This window comes from Coturnix japonica, chromosome 2 (assembly GCF_054131305.1).
Source record: "Coturnix japonica strain WE chromosome 2, WE-NBRP24, whole genome shotgun sequence".
NCBI lineage: Eukaryota > Metazoa > Chordata > Aves > Galliformes > Phasianidae > Coturnix > Coturnix japonica.
Genome location: NC_140664.1, coordinates 115,633,329 through 115,656,170, shown reverse-complemented (window position 1 = coordinate 115,656,170; position 22,842 = coordinate 115,633,329). Strand labels below are relative to the sequence as shown.

The 22,842-nt window shown below is 34.3% G+C and overlaps 1 protein-coding gene across 1 annotated transcript in view; it reads left to right on the top strand.

Moving 5' to 3' along the window:
* The window catches only part of PHF14 (PHD finger protein 14), a gene marked incomplete at its 5' end in the record, with an annotated part of 150,505 nt that overhangs the window by 76,691 nt on the left and 50,972 nt on the right, over positions 1 to 22,842 (top strand). Inside the window, 1 exon segment of the mRNA XM_015853571.3 lies at positions 21,048 to 21,165. Coding sequence (XP_015709057.2) covers positions 21,048 to 21,165 — 118 coding nt within the window.

Genomic DNA, 22,842 nt, shown 5'->3' with positions numbered 1-22,842 from the left:
CATGTTGCTGGACTAACCTTGGTTTGAATATCAGAGCCAATGCAGACATCTGATAAATATTTGAATACAAGCAGTCGTTAGTAAGGTGAAGATGTTTCAAGTCCTGTTGCTCCTTGGAACAAGCTGATCCTGATCTTAGTGAATCGCTGTTTTTATTTATTTTTCTTGTGTCGGTACCTTTAACTATTTTTGATTTGAAAATCAACAGTTGCCATTAAATGCTTTAATTAGCAAGCAGTTTGAATTCTTGCATCTTAACCTTATTTGCTCAGTGAAGCCAAGCCAAGCTCATGCAGATGTGCTGTATGAAACATGGCTTTGAGTTCCAGGTGAATCCTTGAGCTGTGGTTATATGGTAGAAAGACTGGTACTCATTGCCAAACACAGATATCGTGGTGAAAATGTGATTAGTGGGCTGGAGAAAGATCTGAGTTTGGATGCTAAGTGTGGAAAAATGGAATTGAGATAGAGTTGTGGAAAGGCAGCAAAATGCTACTTTTTCAAGCTTCAGAACTTGAGAGAAGTCAGGCTGATTAGAGAAAGAAAACTGTGGATGATGGCTAGAAGAGAGAGAGACACTGAGACTTTTTAAAGACTCAGCGAGACAGAGTTGTAGATAAGAACCTGTGCTGAAAAGAGAAGTTTCTGTGGTAGAGTCACTAGAGCTGAGACGCGAGTCTCAGTGTTTTCCATTGAGTGACTAGAAAATTACATCATATTAAATTTTCAGCTACTTTATGTGTTGCAGAGGATATGTAGTATGCTTATAAAATTTCTCTTTTATACTGGTACTTTATTTTTAAAATACTGAAGATATTTGGAGGTAAGAAATTAACTTTTTGGATGAACTTCTAGTCCCCATGTTTTTACATATTTTCTTTGATGTTATGTGGTGCCTTTCATCTATCTTGGCTAACTAATTTGAAAATAGTATTTGCCTCATTTGGAGTGTTTTCATTTTCCTCTTACAGCAGAGATTTCAGAAATCAGTTTATCTCAATCATAGATTTCACAGATTCCAGCACTTGGCAATTTTCTTGAGATAAATTCTTTACATTCTTTACACCACTTTCCCCTCCCTCCCCCCCCCCCCCCACACACACCTTTTTTTTAAAACAAACAAACCTTTTGTATTTGTGCCATTTTAGTGCATCATTTGATGTATGTGTTGATCGCTTCTTGAGAAGAAACAAAACCAGTGTTAAGGAAGAGAGGGGTACAGAAGCTTTACAGAGTAACGATGGCCATTAATAAGGAAAAAGTCTAAATTTTTTCTTTGTAGTTCTGACGTGATGCAGAGTGGCATCCAGTCTTCTCTTATTTAATACTTTTGTCTTTATATTCATGCTTTGAAGACAGAATTTTGTATAAATGTATCTTTATAAAGACATTTGAGGCTGTTACTACTTACTTTAAAAAGACATTTCATTTTTACCTTAAGTGAATATTGAGGGATTTTTTATTTTTATTTTTTTGCATATTTCAAAGAAAGAAATATTTCATATTTCTTTCACATATAATGTGAAAGAGATCTGGCTGAGGGTGACCAACCACAGAGGCAACAAAAGCTTAGGGAACTGATGAAATGGAAAAATAATTTGACTTGGTTTGCACCCAGAATGGCATACAGTGAGCCATCAGTTCACTCTACTGGTTGGTTGTGCTTTAGATTTGTTTCATTACAAACATTTCTGCCAAAAGGTAATACAATGAAAATGTATATTTAAAATATGTTTTTCTTTCTGAAGAAGTTACCTCATTTTAATTCAGTTGAAACAAACCACACTTAATGCTTCAGCTACGCTATTTTTTTGATGCACTTTTACTATAAGTAATATTCCATTGGAAAAAAACAGTGCTAAAAATCTCTTTCTTGTTTCTCATAACATTTGTGTTGTGTTTTTTTTTTTGTTTTTTTTTTTAAAGGTCCCATTTTATATTGTTTGAGGGAAAAAAAAAAAAAGGTGGTAAATGTTTGAAAGTGAACATCATGGTATTGTTTTACTGATTTCAAGTTTTCTTAGAAATGATTATATAATACCTTGTATACAATTGCACTAATAGAGCATTTTCTTAGTACACTTCCGTTAATTATCTTAAATACTGATAATTAACAAATTTCTCTTTACAATGTGGATAGTCTGCATTGCTTATAAGGTTTATGGATGACATCTCAGTCTTTTTTCCATGCTCTCTTAACCATAACAAAGAGCACTATATAACGTATTTTAACAATTGCTGTTCTAAATACTTTTCTGAATAGTTGATCTCGGAAAAAAATCTATGATTTTTTTATATAGCTGTATTCTGATGTAAATGTGTATACTTACTTGTTAACTTATGACTTAATTTGAAAAACTATCGGTAATTATTGCCTGCTCAGAAATAGTTTGAAACAGAACTGTAATTCTTATGGCTTTTGTGAGTTTAATTTTTGTGTATTTCACTAGTTTTTAGAAAGCTGTAAAACTGAAGGCTCAAAATGAATTAACAAATTACCGTGAAATACATGGGATGTTTGCATTGCAAGTTAAGCAAATGTGCTTTGAAACACTTCTCAGCCTTTCCATATCTGTTGATAAGCCAATTCTTTATCAATCTGAGCAGGACAAAAAAATATTCTGGCCTTTTGAGAAAGAAAGAAAAGTAAAAGTTCCAGCAATAAGTGTGTGTGTGTGTGTTGTAAAAGTGAATACACTGCTTTCTCCATACTTTTCTAGCTTGCTCTGTAGACTCTGTAAGCTAGAAATACATTTAGGAACTTTTTATTTAGGCTGTTTCAAAGATAAAGTGTTTCATTCTAGATTTGTAAATATTCGTGGAGAATACCAGTTTTCTGAGCCTTGGAGTGTTTGTTTTTGGATGGCTACAAATATGCATTATGTGCAGTCATAGTTATAAAACAAATGTTTCAAGTTTTACTCACACAGTCTTTGGCTTTTAGCAGACAAAATGTTTATAATTTCTGGCTTTCGGTAGAATACAAAATTACTTTTCAGTCAAAGAGAAGGGCCTTTTTTTATAATTTCCTTTGCATTTTGAGATGTCATTTTACTACTTTTGCAAAATGAGACTGATTATAAATATCACTCTTGGACAACTCTTAAAAATCAGTTATTGGCATGTGGACAGTCAGATGCTTTCCTCAAGAGGGCTGCAAAAGAAGATTTCATGCTATTTGTTGTGACTGAGAGAAATCCACATACTGAGCATTACAGGTTTGTTTGGTTTTTTTTCAGAGTAGCTGCTTTCCATCCTGATCTCACAGGCATCAGCAATAGTTGGAAGTAATGACTGATATAGAGATTAGTCTGCTAACACCTGAAATGAAAGTGCTTGGAATATCAAGCACGAATTATCATAATTTCTTGCTGGACTACTTCCTATAGAGTAGCTTGTAGATCTGCAGGCTCTTTTCTCATCCCTTAATGTTTCAGTGAATCCAAGGTCAGTGCTGTACTGGACAGCTCCTGAGTTTGTCATTTCAGGGGACTGATGATGAATTTCCTATGAAAGTGTTGACTTAATGTCTCAAACTGAGTACGTGAAAACTAAACTACATTGCCTAATGATTATAAAAACTGTTATGTTATTCAGAAATTAACTTCACAAGAGTAGAAAGGTAGCCATATAACAGTTGTTTGAAAAGAACCTCAGGAGGTCATAGAGCTTTGTCTCTCTTTCAGAGAAGGGGGTGTTATCTCCACTGGAAGAGGTAGTTTGTGGTTGTGATAAGCTGAGTCTTGAGTAACACCTGAGTTCACTGCATAAGCTATCGCAGTGCTGCATTACTTAGAATGAAGAGACTTTTCCTAATGTCCACTTTGAACTTTCCATACTTGTTTCTGTCATGTCATCAGTCGTGATGGGAAAAGTCTGGCTAAGCTGTCATTCTAACTGTTCTTCAGGTAACTATGGGATGCAATTGGATCCCCCTGCCTCACACTATAGCACCCTCTTTCCAGGACCAAATAAGGCCAGATCCTGCAGCCTTTGATGCCATCTTGGCAATTGTTACATGAATTCTGTTTTCTCATAATCTCTCTTGAATTGTGTTGCCTGAAACTGCTTATGGCATTGTAAGTTATTTTTCATTAGCACTGGGAAGACAGAAATAATAGCCTCCCTAGATTTGCTGGTACCATTTCTGTTGAATCATACAGAGTCTGATATTTACTCTAACTGCCTATTCCCTTTCGTGGAGCTGCTTCATAGGCTGTTGGTTCTCAGTCTGCATGATGTGTGGAGTTAAATCTTATTTGATGTAGAATTTCATAGTTCTGGATGAGCTTCATAATTTTCTTCTGGTCTACTCCTCAAATTTCTCAAGCAGATTTTAGATTGAAGCTTTACCATTCAGTGTTAATGAAGACAGTGATCTATATTAGCCTCCAAATCAACATCTGTGGTTCTTTGTCTGTTAATGGACACTGTCCCAAGCTGTTGTCTGCTGCTCTTTGGGCCCAGCAGTCTAGCTGGCTTTCAGGTTATGCATCCAGTCTTGTACTTAACTTAGTATTGCAAATGCCCAGGAGCTTAAAATGCTTTAGCTGTACATGTTTCACTGTGTCACCACCACTCCTCTTTCCTCATTCATGTAGCCAATCATTTCATAATTGAAAGCAGTAAAAATGAAAGGTTAATTAAAAAATAACAATAATTATTAAAATAATTAAAAATATGACTAATTAAACAAGACTAAAACAAAAAAATTCTTTAGACTTCATTTAATGTACTGAATTGGAAAAAATATACTTTTCACCATTTTTTCTCTTTGTCTATTTTTGAATAAATAAAAAGACTCCTCTGTACATTCTTTATAGTAAATATTTTTAGACTATGATGTTAACTTCCTCTGTTGATAAATGAAGTCTTAATTTCACAGTTTTTATGCAAGACATAATTTTGTTTAGAAGATACCCTTTGGTTATTGTCAGCAGAAACTGAACCCAGTTTAGCCTACTTTGGGATCAAGCAGTCGAAGTGGTTGATACTGAGTGTTGTGTTGTTGCTTCTTTGTGAAAATGTTTCTACAGATACATTGGGAGCATGCTGCTTCAGGACAGCCTGAATATTCCTGTTGCTATAGAGTCTGTAAACTCTTAGAACTTTGAACTATATAGATTAAGCGTAAAAACTAAATTGCAGCAGAACTCATGTTATTATCCAAGACATAAAAATTGGAACGGCATGGAAGGACTGTCAGAACTTGATTTTTAGCTCCATTTCCATTGTTAGATTATCAGAGGGAAGCTCACAAATTTTGTCCTTAAGCCAACTAGTCATGTATAATTGGTGGACCTTGTTTTATGTGCACAGGCAGTTGAAGAAAATAAGGCAATTGGTCAGTAAAAGCCAAGTTAATTCTTCAGTGAAAATGCTTTCCTAATTTTTTGTTTTATTTCATCCCATCTTCCTGAAATAGCAACAAAAGCAAAGGGAAAAAGAGCAGCAAATCTGTGAGAAGAAATACGAAATAACTTACTTGTAGGGCAAAGTTTTACTTGTTCACTTATGTGGGGGGTTGGAATTAACTCGAAAAAGACATTTTGATTATTTAAGATGTACAGAGTTTTGATATAAAAGAGCAATTTTCATACATTCAGAATTAAATCATTCTGTTCTCAATCAAATTGGTGTGTACTTCTTAGATGAAATAGTGTTTTGAATTTGTGTGCTTATATTGTCTTTGCCTTTTCTTTTGTTGGTTTGACATTCTTGCATTTTTAATCTATCTACTTAGTTAAAATAATTGAACATACTGTGTAACTTCACTGTCAGGATAGATGCACATTGGAAGGACACATTATGATGCAAGCCTTTAAATATTTTATCATTACTATGGAAACTCCAATGGAGGCATTATCTTACTCCTTACTCATTGGATATTTGGAAACAAGCAGTGCATGTGAGGAGTTCAGTCACAGGTTCTTTCAGATTGCTTTAAGATGAGTATTTGTGTACAGTTTGAAAGTAGCGGTGTTCTATCTTCTAGATATACTTTTCTCCTTACCAGCATTCTTGAATTATTATAGTGCATAAGGAAGCGAATATACTCAACTTAATTAAAAAAAGAAAGTGAAGTAATTGAACTGAATTTTAGAGAAAATGCCATCATAACAGAATATGCAAACAGTCAAACCATTCTGGGTTTGAGGTGCATATTAGTGTCACAGCCTTTTCCCTTTAATTCTGACAAAACCTTACCAAGGTATCTGGTGTTTCTCAGCACACTGTGCTGCACACACAGGATTTATAGTGAGTCACGCATTTCTCCACTTTTTTTTTTTTTGCCCCTAAGGTTTATGCTGTTTAAACCTGACTTCACTTGTGAAGTTTCTCCTAATATGCCTCTTTTTTATTAGAAATATTGTAAATCAACTTGTGTGGTAAGATTTGATTTCATGAATATCGGTGTTTATAAATTTACGCTCATTGCATACAAAGTAGTTTTTTTTTTGAATGACATCTGAACTGAAAATATGCAGTCTGCTAAAGTTTTTAGCTTACATGGTACTGTAGATTTGGTACTGAGAATTAGTGTGGTACTGTGATGTGACTTCATGTTTTACAAACCCTAACAAAGTATTTCAGTAAATAAAACATAAGTTTGTTTTTCTAACTACTTGCTTATGCTGGCATTCACAAGGCTCAGTTAAATTCATGGCCTAGCATTCAAATGAATATTTGAATGTGTACAGTGGGTGTACAGAGATTAGACTTGAAAGTGCTTTCCTTGCGTGCTCATTCTAAATAATAGCAGGAGGAAGGAAATGTTTTGCTTGAAGTGGAAAGAGGTAGTCCACTCCTTGCACTTGCACACTAAATCAGATAGAGACAGCTGCAGAGGGAAGATATGCATTGCGAAAAACAAATCAATTGGATTCAGTCACATCCAAATGAAATTACATCAGTCAATAACCTTCCTTTCAAGTTACTGAAATCTTCCTGGCCCAAATTTCTCTTGTCAGGTTACTGAATTCTGCCAGTGATTAAAGTATCTTGAAAATTACTTCGATAACATCAAGGACCTTGTTGTGACAAGGTCTGTAAAAGCAGTCTCTTAAAAGAGAAAGCTGGGTTTCATGTAGAGTATTGAGTGTATTGACTGCTTTTTTTAAAATTTATTTATTTATTATTTTTTTTCATGCATTTTCAGAAGCATGTATTCACAAAGGCTTTGAAGAATGAAGGAAAATGACACTTTTCCTACTGAATGAAATACTTTCAGATATGCGATACTGATATTCAGTCTTTTGGATAGGATATGTGGTTTCTGCTGTGCTCTGAAATAAATTCAGGTTGTGTGCTTCACTTGTTTTCAAGTGGAGGTAGTGACTAGTGCTACTCTTGTTTACCTCAACAAATTTATACAGTGACCACTTCTAAATGTCACTATTTATACTCCAGTGTGCCAGTTATGAGAATGAAGCAAAGCTTTTCTGTTCCAGATGCTTTGGTGCTTTTCCCTGCAGATAACTTTCTGGTAGGTAAATGAATGGGTGTTAGAACAAGTAGAAATGTGTAAACATTAATGAAACATTTGTATTTATAACTTGATCAATGCTGAGAAGAATTTAAGTAATTAATTTTAACTAGGAGACACTTTGCATATTATTTTATGGGAGTCCTTCTCTTCATTTTCTATTCCACTCAATAAAGAGCTCTGTAACACCCATGTACTTAATAGAGCTGTGGATTCACATTAATACCAGAGATCAAGAGATGTATGTTGAGCAGACCAGTTCTAAAAATGCATATTGCTTGTATCACCTTCAGATGTTTTGATGTTTACTGCAGACATGGTTCCTTGTTTTTTAAAATTAGTCTTTGTCAGCATTTCCTGTGGATAAATAGCTTCACTTTTCTACCTCTTTCATTACCATTGTATTTCATTAGAGAAAAGTTTTCATCCGTACCAGGACTACTGTCCCAAATACCTCCTTAGGCTTGATAGAATTTCAAGGTGTGAACATCTTAACGATTCAGAATTTGTATGGTATGCTGAAACAGTTCCTTGCCTTCAAATCTTTGAAAATAACTGAAGGTAGACTGAACCTGCATTGTGGTTGCAGATATGTTATACTTGTGCCCACTTAACAGTGAAAAATGCTGTTCTCAGAACAGGCATTTAAATTGATGAAAGCAAGGATGAAGAAGGCTAAGAAAAACCACCAAAAACCAACAAACAAACAACAAAGATCATCAAATCTTACTTCTGTAAGCATTTGTTTGCCACATGTCCTTTTCAGTAACTTTCACACAAACAAACAGCAGCCTTTGACAACTCTGTTAAAAAGTATTGAAATAATTCCTTCTGTTTCTTGTGCTTTAAATTCCTTTAAAAAGGAAATCTGCCCATATGCGTGGACTCCCTACTACATAATATTTGCTTAATTGAGGAAAAGGGAGGAGGCTCCGGCTATGTGTAGTTCAGGAGGAAAATGAGAGTTGCTGATGTGGTTTTCTCTCTCTAGAGCTTGATGAAAAGTTGTCCCGTAGTCCTATTTGTCCTGAAGCAAAGGACAGCTTTACAGTAAAGAATAAATTTTCGAGGAGACCTGACAACACAATTGAGTATCTCCTTGTTGAAAACAGCTGTTACTGTTGTGCAGGATGCTTTTTATCTATCAGGTATTTTTCACGCCTACTGTTCAGAAAGATAGCAAAACTGTTCAGTTTTGCATGCTGTCTTCATTTCATATTTTTATGTTCATAAATACTTTTCTCAACTAAGTGTGAAAATGTGAGCATCTCTGGGTGCTGCCACCAGAAGAAGTGAGAATAAATGTGTAAAAAGCTTAATTCAGTGCAAAGCCTTTACAGTGCATTTAATCATAACTGACTGAGTGCTGGCAATTTGTTAAGAATGTAGGAGTAAGATAAGTTCTTTGCATCTGTGAAGGTCAGAAAGTGGAACGTAGGGACAAGAAGAAAGCAAAAGATGAGAATGGGACAGAAGTGAAATGTGAGAAGTCGCAGGAAAATGTTTTAGTAAGTAGTTCTACAAAATCAATAATTTTAGCAGATGAGCTTGTGCATTACAAGCTAAAGAAAATGGTTCTATTTGTTCATTTATATTCCTTTTTCTTTTCCTAAGCTGCTTCTGGCTTGAAATCTGGTTAAATGTAGTTGGCTTTGTTTACCTACTAAAGTAATACTCAGAAGTGAGAGGGATTAAGATAATCCTAAATCATACATGATAATGATGTTGTCTAATTTTAAAAGCATATAAATGGTAACATCATCCATCCAGTTATAAAGGAATACTCATTTTAATATTATAATATGCGTTAAAATATCTCAGCACATTGGGGTCTGAGTAACCTGCAGGGGACTTGGGACCCTTAAAGGTCATCTAGCCCTTCCAACTTGAACAGTCAGTTCTGTGATTTTATGTTGCTCTCAATAAAAACGAAACATAAAGAAATAACATAGGAATTACTGGTGTAGGTACAGTCTGTTTACGCTTCCTAAATACAAACACCTTATGCTTACCTTGAATTGTGTACTGAGGCTGCTGTTCATTTTTCTGCCCTTGTATGCCTATTCCCATCAACCTTATTTACTCTGAGATGACTCGGAGCAAAGATGGTTGTCCTAGCTAAGGAAACGGGATTGCAGAAAAATGATTTTAAACATGGGTTTTTTGTTTTTTGTTTTTGTTTTTTTTTTTTTTTGCAGCTCAGCTTTTAAAAAGTTCAAAATTGGAATATGCGTAGCAATGCAGTTCAGTACACCTGACTTTAAAAAAACAAACAAACAAACAAAAACAACAAAACTGATCATGACCCCAGTAAAAAATGAAGTAAGAACAGAAATGGATTTACACACACTACTTACTTACTATCCCTTTAATTCTTACTCTGAAAATCCTTATACTCAAATGTATTTTATGAAGAATCATTGTTGGGATTTGTGGCAACTCTACCTGCTGTTCTTTAGATCATTGCTTTTTTATTTCATAACAGCATGAAAGTATCTCAGAATTATTTTAACTTACAATTATATTCTATATTTTTTCAAGGTAGGGAAATAAAATTGGTGAAGAGTTCATATACATCATTGAAAACTCATGTATTTGATATGCCAGCACAGCTCAAAGACAATGTTGACGTTGTTTTCTGAAAATCTTTATCAGTCATTTTAATTTCTCATGTTACTTCTAGTTTTATGAAGCTTAAATGTGAAATATCACTCCAAAATTGAAATTACAAACTAAGCAGAAAAACCCTGCATCCTTAAAAAATATGTTGCGAATGTCAAAAGAGAAGGAGTACAAGCAGGAAAAAAAGCTTTCAACGTTTGCAAATTATTACCTCAAAAGTGTTGTTTCAGAAATGATAAAAGTATCAAAGTAGTCTGTGTAGCAGATTAGTAAGTTCAATTTTGAAACTTCATAGATCTTTAGCTTTATTTTCTTTCAAAAGCTATTCTATGTAATAAACTTATTTATTTATTTAAAGTTCTAACTTTAAAAACTTTTGAAGTTTCTAACTAAAACCCTAAGTTCTAACACAGTACCAGTGCTGTTTGTGCTGTCATGTAGTCAATCCCAAACATACTTTTGCATGGCTTTCAGATATGAGGAAAACACTAGTTTACACAATGAGGTCTACTTCTATTAATTTGCTGCTATTGTAATTAAAAAAAAAATAAAAAATCAGTCTTGCATTGGACTGCATTTATTCTTTGAGCTGTATTGAGCAAAAATGAAAACAATGTTATACTTAATTTAATGTTCCGACTCTTACGAACTCTCGGTAGTTTTCTATGAGAGTCTTATACTATTTGGATCTGAGCATACAAATTGCTTGAATCTAGTGTGATGTTAAAATGTTTCATAAGACAGAGCAGAGCTGCTATGATCTTCAAATGTTAATATTTTTTTCTTATCACTTTACTGTGTAGATACCCTTCATGAGACACAACTCTGCCACAACTCATCCTCGGAGGCAATCCTGGAAACCTCTTTTATAAATATGATTTTTAAATGTGGATTAAGCAGTCAATAGAGTACCTAAAGTAAAGGAGAACAGCTACCTTGTCTCTACTATAAGCTTATTATGACAAAAAGTTGAGTTTGCTTGTCAGGCTTGGATAGAATGTAATTGATTGGTTTGTTATTTGGACTGACAAGGTAGTTAATTTGCCTGCTTTTTTTTTAGCACTAATCAGGAACATTTCTTATGTGCATTGTTAAAAGATCACGGATAAATGTCTTGTCAGAATTGTCCTATTAAATAATGTCTTTTTCCCCTGTGCTTCCTTGGTAAATGATGTTATACAATGCTTGAATTCACTGAAGAGTGACAGAAGCCTGTGGGACTGAAATACTGTGTGTTCCTCTATGGTAATACTGAATGAAACAAGGTTCGCCATCAACCTGCTGCTCTGCTTATATACAGTTTGAAGAGAACATTTCTATATAGAACATCATGTTGTACATAGACCCTACTATAAAAAGGATTCTTTCCTTTTAAAAAGAAAAAAAAAAATGTTCAGTGATAATGAGACCTGTAAAACACTTGAGACTTACTATTCTTAAGGAATAGATTTGCCACGGAAAAAATGGACTAATCGTTTCTGACTTCAGATACTTGAGTGAATAGAACTATACCTATATTGCATTATGGAACATTTTTAAGAAAGAGAAAATATTAAGGAAATGCAGATATTGTTTTATTTGGCTCGCTTCCCTGACTGTGTTCAGAACAAGCTTATTTCATCAAAATCCAAATCTGAAATTGTTGTGTAAGTTGGGGAAGGAATGAAGAACTGATCACACAGTGTGACTGCTGAGATCTTCGTCTTCGTCCATATATATCCTGCTAGATGCAGATATAGTATTTGCATCTTCAAACGGTACCGGTCCAGTTCTAAAATCTACTGTAGCAATGTATTGACAGCCTCATCGATCTCATCTTGTACTTGCTTGGAAAAATTCTGCTGAAAGGCAATCAAACCTGTAACTTGATGGCATATATCTTTGAATTTCTTGAGATATGGTGATTTTTGTCATCTCTGAAGGCACATTTTCATCTGAAAATATTTTTTAAACATAAGAAAGAAATGCTGTAATAAGTAATAGGAGAAATATATAAACCTGTGTATACTTACTTCAAGTCATCTCTTGCTAGGGCATTTCATGTTTGAATATTATATTGAATAAAATTAACCTGATGTCTAACATGTTGTTTTGTTTTAAAAGGGGAGGGATGATATCCAAGTCAGACTTTTTGTTGAACCTTTGCTTACCACTTTGTGTTGGCAAGATACACAAAGACACCTTTAAAGTAAGAAAGTAGAAAATAGGGGTTCATTCAGGAAATGTGATTTATTGGTTTTTTTAGGGACTGCTCATCCACAATTTTGAAGCACAATAAAAAGTCTCATCCCAACACTGTGCTAACAAGGTGGGGAGGAATATGGGTGTTTACCTGTTTGATTTAGTGTTTAGGTGTAAAAAACAATATTAAAGTATATTGTATGACTTATGGCCTGTTATTAAAGTAATATAACTACAAGCATTGTTGAAGGAGAGAATGATAAATGCCTCATAGCTTGGCTTTAGTAAGACTTTGAAAATGCTTTTTGTGTGATCTGGTAAGTAAGCAAGGGAAATATTCTGTTAATTAAGCTACAATGAAATATGTGGCTTATCAGGAAAGCAGACTAGTAGCTGTGGATTCGCTGTCAAATTAGAGCCATGTTCTATTCACTGGATTTCACTAAGTCCTCTCCCGAATTGTGTTCCTATATTTTTATTAAGTTTTGCTTTAATGTGTTAGGTGTTGTAATAAAGAGTTTGGTTATGTTTGCAAGTGACACCAAGGTGATTTGAGGAACTATGAGGCTAGAATTTAAAATGAAGTTTTAAGAAACCATCTAGAAAAATATACCATGGAGAAAAGATGGGCAAATCACTATTTAGTGCAGTTATCTTACAAAGATAAATATTTAGGGGGTGGGCCTCCAAAAATGAAGGAATGGATAATTTTGGATCACAAACTAATTCTTTGAATCAATCTGATTCTGTGAAGAGGGTTGTTTCAATATGCTTAACATATGAAAGTACTCCCCATTGCTCAGATTGGTATAGCAGCCTTGAAAACGGCTCAGCTAGTATGTGCTGTCTACCTCAGCAAGAGAAGTAAAGAAAGGCCAAGGAAAACAGACTGAACGATGAGCAGACTACAAGAGACCTAAGTGAAGAGGAAAGCTTAAAATATTTGGATTTCTTTAATTTAGCAAGGATGGGGCGATCCATGCTAGATAAAAGAGATGAAAGCAGAAGTTGCTGCAAAGAAGGGGAAAATAAAGTTGTCCTTCAAGTCTGGTTAGATTTTTTAGCAAGACAACTTAGAAAAGCGATAGAAAGAATTTGCATTGATTGCATCTAATTGCAGGGTGAGGAAAGTTAAATAAATTCTGCTGTTGAAGGCTTTTAAGGCCAGGCTTAGGTATTTTATAAATGTTGATGTTGTTGTTACTCTTGGCCATGCTTGTTAACCCCGAGGGGATTTCCAGCTGTATTTTATATGTTTGTCCTCCAGTAGAGTGTCTGTAATAGGATTGCTTGCTTTCTTTGGGACTTTCTTCTGACATTAGGTTAGTTTTTAATCTTTCTTTTTATCATCTTATGATTCTTCACATCATTTGCCTCTCTTTTTCTGGAAAGCCAGATGTTAGCACTCAATATTTCACCTTTTGAAACAAGTGTTGGCAATCTTCACATCTGTAATGAGGTTTCAGTTGCATTTCACAGTGCACCATTCAGTTTAACTAAGTGTAGTCTGAACCCTTGAGAATGGCACCACAGCTGCAGTCCAATATTATTTGTTAGTGGAAGTAATTCTTGTCAGAATTTCATGTTCTTTCCAAGGAAGAAAGTATTTTGCACATTTGGGGGGGGCAGTAATTTGACTAACGTTATCTTAATGTGTGTCCAAGGAACTGTCTTCACAGGAATACTTAATTAGAACATAAAAATCTTTCAATATAAGCTCTATATAGTAGTTGTACAATGTTAACAGAAATAAAACCACACCTAATATGTAGTGTTTTATGTAGTGTTTCCTCTTATATAAGTGGGCCCTTAGTTATTTTGCAAAATAATTTAATGAAGCCTTGTGTTTTGTAGTATTGAAGTACTATGAGAGAAAGAGAAGTGAACACTTCATGCTGAAAGGAAGCTGTTCACTTACAGGTATAGTAAATAAAGTTTCTTTATAGCATTCGTGTAAATGACTGTCTGTGAACTAAGCTTCATGACATAAATGAATTGCTGACAATTCAGAAAACATCTAGATTTACATAGAATAAGTGTCTTATATGCAGCTAGTTCAGAGTCTGTCCTTACCCATAAATAGTAATTGTTTTTGGATTTTATGTTGGTTTTGTTTGGTTTGTTTCTGTTCATTTTAATATTAAAAAGCAAGTAGGTAAGGTGGCATTTCTGGGTTTAGTATCATAAATTTAGCTACAGAAATCTGTGCCAGATAATGCTTATTTTCTTTCACTCAGTTATTATTGATGACACTTCATCAGTACTGTTAAAATGAAATATTCAATACTTAGGTTACCTAATGATAAGCATCTCGAGCAGAAGGGGAGTAGAAGCAACATGAAGTGCTATTTTTTCCTTCTGAATTCATAGGTAGAATGTTTCATTTAGCTTTTTGCTTTGAAGTAGAACTTTCTCCTGACTTTCAGAGCCATAGAAACTCATGCTGTTATATATTATAACTAGTGATAAATACAGGATTTGCTTAAAATCTCATGTAATATAGGAGTTACTGAAAAGTATAACACAGATCCTCTAAGTGTGTGAGGGTTTTGCTGCAAGATTATTGTGTGGTAAGGAGAAAAAATACATTTTATTAATGCCCTTGAGGGTATGGACAAAAATATAAGTAAACTAGAGATCAGTATGCAGTTTCCCACACCCAAATCATCTGGGGGTACTTTATCCTGAAACTTCTATCAGCTGAGGGTCTGTAAACATGTCCTGTTCTGTGAAGACATTTTGTCCAAAAACTGTATTCAGTAGGGGGCATATGTATATATTCTGTTTCTTACATATATATGTAAGAGGGAGAATGTACTAATCATCCTGCTTCAGGTGTATTCTCTCACCTGTCTGCAATAGCCATGCCCCCTCTCGCTTTGGGGTGTAACAGAAGAGAGTAACATTCTGCTGAAGAGAATTCCATTTACTGTTACATTCTCTGCAATTTAGAATTTTTGTTTTAATACAACTGCATTGTACCTAATATAATAGAAATTTGATAGTGGCTTTCAGTTATCATGTGTAATATTACAATCATTTCCTTTCCCAGAAAGAGTATTTTGTTTACTTCAAGTCAAAACATATATAAAATAGAAAAATAGAAAATAGAATCCTAAATAAATTTAGGGCATCTGACCTAACTGCCCACTCAAAGGAAGACTGACTACTGAGGTCAGTCCTCAGAATTATATCCAGTTGAATCTGCAGCATCTTTGGAGACAGACAACTGTTCAAAATAACCATTTCATATGTTGCATGTGGCTGTATCTCTGAGCTACATCCTGTTTTATGTTCAGCATTCAGTGCATGTACAATCATTTCAGTGCTGGAATCTGCCACATGGCGGATGCTAAAGTCACCTAGAGCTTTATTGGTCTATGTGAGAGGACTGTCCTAACTTGCTCTGATGCTAATTATTTCTTATAACTGTAGACCAGAAACTGCAAAATGACTTGACCATCCATATTATGCTTTTATGCCATTGGTAGGCGAGGGATTTTTTTTTGTTTTGTTTTTCTTAAACTTCTCTTGCCTGTTCAGTCTGAAAGCAAGAGTTGTGAAGGATCTGGACCTTGTATTTGAAATAAGAGTATTAATGAGAGTACAGTGTCTCTTTTCCTTCATGTTTGATCTATATTGTGTCACAGCAAAGTGAAAGCAGTTTCTGTCATAATCCATGAAGCTGAATTGAGGAGTTCGGAGTAGAGTGGCAGGGTAAGATATGAAGTCTTGAAATGGCTTCTCTTTGTTTTAAGATGTGTCAGAAGAGAAAGCTAAAAGGAAGAATGCTTTGCACATATTTCGTAATACAGAAATGTTTTGAGTGCCTTCCTTCAGTGGAGAAGTAGAAGGATGTATTAATAGCTGCAATAAATGTACGGCTGTAGAGGTACATTACCATTAGATTTTTTATTAATTTATTCTTTAAATAAGGGCACTGGAAACTTCTTTGACATCACATATAGGATTTTCTGTTATAACCTCTTTGTTAGTACTCACTTCTGCCACCCAGAATTTGTCTGTTGTTCCCATTACAGTTAAGGTATAATGGAAGCACTGCTTACCGGCTTCAACCTGAAGTCCTCACCTTGGGTTTGGTGGTTTGAACTCACTTGAGCTTACTTTGATCTTTTTTGTAATGCTTACATATTCAGAATCACAGAATGTTTTAGGTTGGAAGGGACCTCCTTTCCATCATGTTTGTCATAAAACCACTAAAAAGAAACAGTGCCTTAAACTGTCATAGATTTATCTAAAATGTTTGTCTGAACACAAGAATGTGCTACAGTCTGAAGTGGACTCTGTATTTGTCTCCAGCTGTCTGCAATCTCAGTGGCCCAACACTTGAGCACTGAGGAGTTAAAGGGACCAGAAGACCTGTGCCTGAGAGGGAACATCTGCTCCTCAGGTCTTCAGAGCCTTCAGTCAGAAATGAGGTCAAGCACAAGCCAACAGGGAAGGATATGAAGGATATGTAGCAGTAATTATGTCAAATGCAGCCGTATCTGGATTAGCCTTTGTGTTGCATCTGCCCAACTATTGGAGAGTTTAGGGCACGCCCAACCCACTGTAGTTCTGAGAGTTTAAAATTTCTGGATGAGATCGCTCCTAATTTTGGTCTAATTATTTCTCATTTTGCTGGAGTAACTCTTAAATGACAAGTTCTCTAATGTTGATGGTGATTTGTCAATAATGTATTTTTCTAAGCTGTTGTGATGAATAGGTTTTGTTTGTCATCTGTTTTGTATTTTGATCAGTATAGTACTTTTTGGCAGGACACTACAGACAGTGTTCAGTGATGTGCACATATATGAAGGATTTTCTGTAGTCTCTGAAGCATATTTGTGAAGTTGTATTTAGAGATTAGCTTCTTAATGTTGTGTTTCAGGGACATGCAGGTAATTACTTTTGCAACTATAGATGGGTGATGCTGTCTTGTGAATACAAAATAAGTTTATTCACTCTAGCTGAGTCAGCTCTTTTTGGTGTTATATATTAACCAGTGACTTAGACACATGCCAGTGATGGGCAGGTTTTCCATTTGCTGTTGCTCTGTAAAAGCACAGTGCTCCCATGAAGATTTCTGCAGGCCAGCTGATAAGACTCATTCCTGTGTAGGTAGATGCAGTGTGATGAAATTGGATATGTGTGTTGAGCTTTGTAAATAAAATGAGATTGACTCCAGCCATTATCTCATTTATCTCATTTATCTCATTTACATTGTAAAATCGGTATCTACAGTATTGATTAGAGGATAATTAGTTAATTATGAACAGGAAAACAGAGTTATGTTGGGCTTGAGCACAGCCAGCTGTACTGCCTAAAATAATAAAAAAATCCAAGGGCATGAACAGATGGAGATCACTCTATTAAAGAACAAAGCAGACATATTTCAGGTATAGAAATGCTTAATCAGGCTTTCTTGCTGTGAAGATGTAGCTGACCTGCATTCTGTATTTTAAAAGTGAAAAATATTTTCCTTTATTATTATTTAATTTGTTAACTTAATGCACTGCATTTCTCCAGACTCCATTTTCTTGTCATGTAGTGGGCATATATCTATCCTAATTAATTGCTGGAATGAGAAATACAACAATTTCTAATTTTGATGCATAAAGTGATTTCAGGCTTGTTAAAACATTGATAGTAAGCAATTATCTGTCAGTTAAAGATAATTTAAAAGATTAGTTTAGCTTATATTTGTGTGGAGCTCTGATTTTCATTTTCAAGTTTTAAATTCATTTGCTAGCCAGACAACTGAAAATGACCGGGCATTTAATTGCAGTTATACATTATAGACTTAACAATGACCAAAAAAAATATCCGTAAGTAACATTTGCTATTTTAAGGGCAGTTTTGGAAATGTGACCTTGAATCTTCAAATATAACAATTTTAGCTTGATTTTTTTAAAGTGGAAGAAGCTGAAGAGTTTCTTTGTTTTGTGCCATTTTTCCCTGATAGTTTAAAACTGACTCTGTTACCAGGATGGAAGTGGACGGTATTTGTAAATGGCAACATGGTGTAGCTCCGTTGTTCTGTAAGTGTCCAAGTTGTGACTGATCTATGAGCACATCTGCTGAAAGACTGTGAGGCTGTCAGTGTGACACTTTTTGTGACCCAGCAATTTCAAGCTCTAATGTAGTTGGAAAGTGCTCTTTATTTTGTGTCTGTTTCTTATTTTCTGAATCTGACAGTGGATTTTCTGTTGTTTTATGTTTCTAGATGAAAGAACACAGTAGTATTTTCTTCAAGGCGTAGCCTTAGTTTACTACTGCTGTTTTTTAATATGGGCTTAAGGTTTTCTTCTGGGATTACGAGTTATGAATACCAGTTTTGTTCTCTGTACTAAGATGTGTTTAAGCTTCACCTTTTGTCCCAACTCAGTGTCAGTGAACAGGCTCTACAGGCAGCTAGCTCATCATCTATAACCACAGCACAGCCTGTATTCATCCAGTCTTCCCAGCATCATGCTCTAGGAACTTCAGGTTCTGTGAAATTGTATTCATCAATACAGAATTGATATTCCAATAAAAAGCAATATGAAGAAACTGTTTCAAAATATTTGACATAGTCTCATTTTTAGCCATGCAACATTTTATATTTTGAGAATGCTTTGTTGTTTGCATTTTCTCAGCTGTGCAAATGTGGATAGTAGCTATCTAGTATCTGAAAGCTACTTAGTATCCGTACATTTTCATAGCTGTTAACTCATTCTCGGAAAATGCAAAAAGTAATGAAAGTAACGATATAAATTAAAAACACTCAGTTTTAATGGGGCTTTTGCATTTACTTTCACCACATTCTCGTTATTTCAGCCCAGCCTTTTCTGTCTCCTCAGCATACTTCTGAAATGTGGCTGAAGGTGAAGTTAGGAAATACCACTTTCTAGGTACCATATTTTATTTTCACATTGAAAGGTGGCATTCAATTATAAGCGTAATTCTGAGGGGGAAACAGCTTCTGTTGAACATAATATGTAACAGTTCTTTGTATAGGCAATTGCCTTAGAAAAAATGCAACCTAAATTGCTAGTGTTTGATGTAGCCAGATGTAGTTCTTTAGGATTAAACAGAAATACTCCATGCTCATCAAAAATAGTGTGAGTCTTTATGTTACTTAGAGGATCCCAAACTAGAAGGGAAACTTGAGAGCTTTGATGAGCACTGCTCAAGTGCAAGTACTTAACTGGACAGGATTATAAGAATTAAATAGGTTAGGAAAAATGTATTTCTTTATAAATGAAAGAACATTGGGAATGAAAGGAAGTTTTGTCTTTAGTTGAAGATTGCATATGCCGTTAAGGTAATGAGTATAATCTTATCTCCAGTTCAACCCTTCTGTCATTTTAAGAAGAAATAAAACTACTTACATATTTAAATAGTTTACTTCTAGATTAGAACTGAACAGAATGATTTTCTTGCTTAAGTTTTCAGTGTGATCTTTGTCCTGAAATTAGAATTACATTATTACTAAATAATCCAAAGGATATACTTCATACTGTGTTATTTCCCATTTTTAAAAATACATAAACTGTGTCATTGCAAACTTGTACAGTGCCTACAGGTTTGTTTCAAATTCCTTCTAGCAAAAGCAGTACAAACAGGGCCTTCACCAGTGCTCATGACTTATGTACGATGTGTGAAAACAGATAGCTTCCCAAGCAAAAACAGATTTGACAACAAGGACAAACGTAACTACTTAGATAATGTAATTGTCATCATAAAACAGTTACTTCTCTTTTATGCGGAGACTAATTCCAGGATAAAAGTCACTTGTGTATTTTGTTCTGTTAATACAGCAAGGTGTTCCATTATTTGAGTCCTTCTGTGATGCAGTGCTTTTTATCTTTGTTGATAATTATGACACCTTTGTCTTCTATCTGATGGTGGACATGCCATACTCTTACTGCAGTTTTCAGATATTTTCCATGTTTTGTAGTGAAGAAATTGGTTGCAAGGGAAGCAGAGAAAGAAAATGCAAGGGAATTCTTAGAGATTCTAATTCTGAAGTCTTTATTTCTTACTTTTTTATTATTTACCTTGTCTTTTATTCAAAGTCTCGGTACATTATGAATAGTTGAGCAAGGAAATGACAATATTTATATTTGTTTTGAGCTTCACATCTGGACTAAACGTGGTACAAAACAGTAACAAAAAGATTGATTTTTTTTTTTTTTTAAGTGTTATTTATACATAGGGCAGTTTTATAAATGAAAGATCACAGTGGAAGATCACAGCCATTTTAAATAGTCATCCTTCTCCAGCACATTGAAGGAGAATCAGAAAATGTGTTATGCCCTTATTTATGAACTACATAGTTACAGTTTAAAATACCTAATTTATAGCTGTAAGTTATACTTGAATTATTGAATGTGTGAGTGTTTCACTGTTTGCCTTGTAAAAACAGATAAGTGAAATGACTATTAAAAATCAATATTGCCTTTGTTTAAGAAAAAATACCTGAATAAATGACAAAAATGAACTGGCTATATTCTTTTCTTTAATTAGCAACTCTCTTGAATAATATCCTTTATATAAGATTGTGATGAAGATGATGCACGAGTGTCTGCATTGGAATATTCCAAATTTAGCAAAACATACTTGGCATTTGAAAATTACGCTTGTAGAAAATGTACTTTCTGTACCACGATAATGGATCAAAGAATCTTGCATTGAGAATTGCAGGGAAGCTCAGTGTAAAATAATACAAAGATACAATATATATATACATAGATATATTTATTTTCTTTCACAGATGCGATGAATGCAGACTCTGTTACCATTTTGGCTGTCTAGACCCTCCCTTGAAAAAGTCTCCAAAGCAAACTGGCTACGGATGGATTTGTCAGGAATGTGACTCTACATCTTCCAAAGTAAGTTGATTCATCCTGTGAAGTAGTTGGAGTTTTAATCATCTCACACCTTTTATTGAAATGCTTTAAATTGATCTGCTTTGAAAAGCAGGTGGTCATAAAATAATGATTTCAGATTCTCTGTAAAACAGGTTAAAAAAAAACGGAATGTATGAAAAATGAAAATAATCAATAAAGAGAATTTTATTATCTGAGTTACATGTTTTCTCTTCATATTACAGTGTTCTCTCTGAGAAAAGAGTGAATAAGTATACTATATCAGTATAAGTATTGCTGAATAAGTATAACTGTATCAAGATTGGTAATATTACAGGCAAGTGAAAGTACTTTTGGATTAGTATAGTACAAAAACCTCTAAGAACAGAGATAGAATATATACCTTTGTCAGAATTAATGAAGATGGTTTAATTGAATAAATATGTTGATTTTAGTGGGTTTTGTTTGTTTGTTTCTTCCACTAGTGGTAAAAATTGTGAAAGTTCTTAATAGTAAACTAGTGATCGTAAACTAGTAGAAACTGATAATAAAGCTTACAAGAAAACCAGTAAAATAGTAAACTATTGATGAGTACACTTTTATCAAATATAACATTTTAAAGTCAGAATTAAATTTCTGACATAGATTTAGATTGTACCCTTTAGTATTATAGATGGAAAAAGTACTCTTCTAACTTACTAAAAAATAAAGATGTACATCTTTGCATTCCTGTACAGAAGTTTCCATAGTACTGGCATTCTCTTCTGTCATCACTGTAACCTGCAAAGAGACTCTATGTACTTAATTTTTAAAACTGGGTTTACTAATTCATCTGGTGCATCAAAGTTTTGTTGGTTTGAGTACAAACCAAAAGGATGCAGTTATGCAGAGGTTCTGTCATAAGTTATGTGTTGGCATATGTGGATGTTGCTCTAAAGAAGCAGATACCAAATGTACAAATATAGTTTTTGACTTGCAACTGGGAGGAAATGGTTCTCAGTTTTGCGTGGTGGGGGAGTTAATTTAATTCTTCTGTAAGGAAATATGAAGACAGCCATCGGGAATTAGCTGTCCACTGCATTTTGGACATCAAGCAGTCTTTCTTGGATACCACTTACATGGAATGGACTTTCCAAGAGTGACTTGAAATTATTGAAGTTTTGTCACCTGCTTAAACTAAAATGGGTCATTGGTAATGTTAATTAAAATTTCTGTCTCCAATTTCCTTGACTTCTTTTGAGTAAACAAACTCAAAAAAAGCAGAGTTTGTAACTTCTAAATGCTTTTTCTTCTTCAGGAGATTAGAAAGCTATGTATCAGATAATATAAAATACTTTATTGTGTAAATTAAGTATGATTGACATCATTTTAGTGCAGGGCATGCGTTAATTTTAAATTGAAATCCACAGTGTTCTGAAGAGTAAACAAAGTTATTGTTAGATTGACAATGTATTTTGTATTATGTTAGTGATACAAATTAAAGCAACAACAACAACAAAAAAAGCTTGTTAGTGTATCTGATTTTCATTCCATAGACTTCTAAATGAGTATATTTAAATAATAAAGTCATTTGCACTTTCAAATTTAAGCAATTCGAATGGTATTTGAATGGAAATGTATTTGAAAGGTGATGAAAAATTGTCTTATGAGGACTCCTTGTGGTTTTCGGTAGCCACATTCACATTGCTTTTTCACAATGCT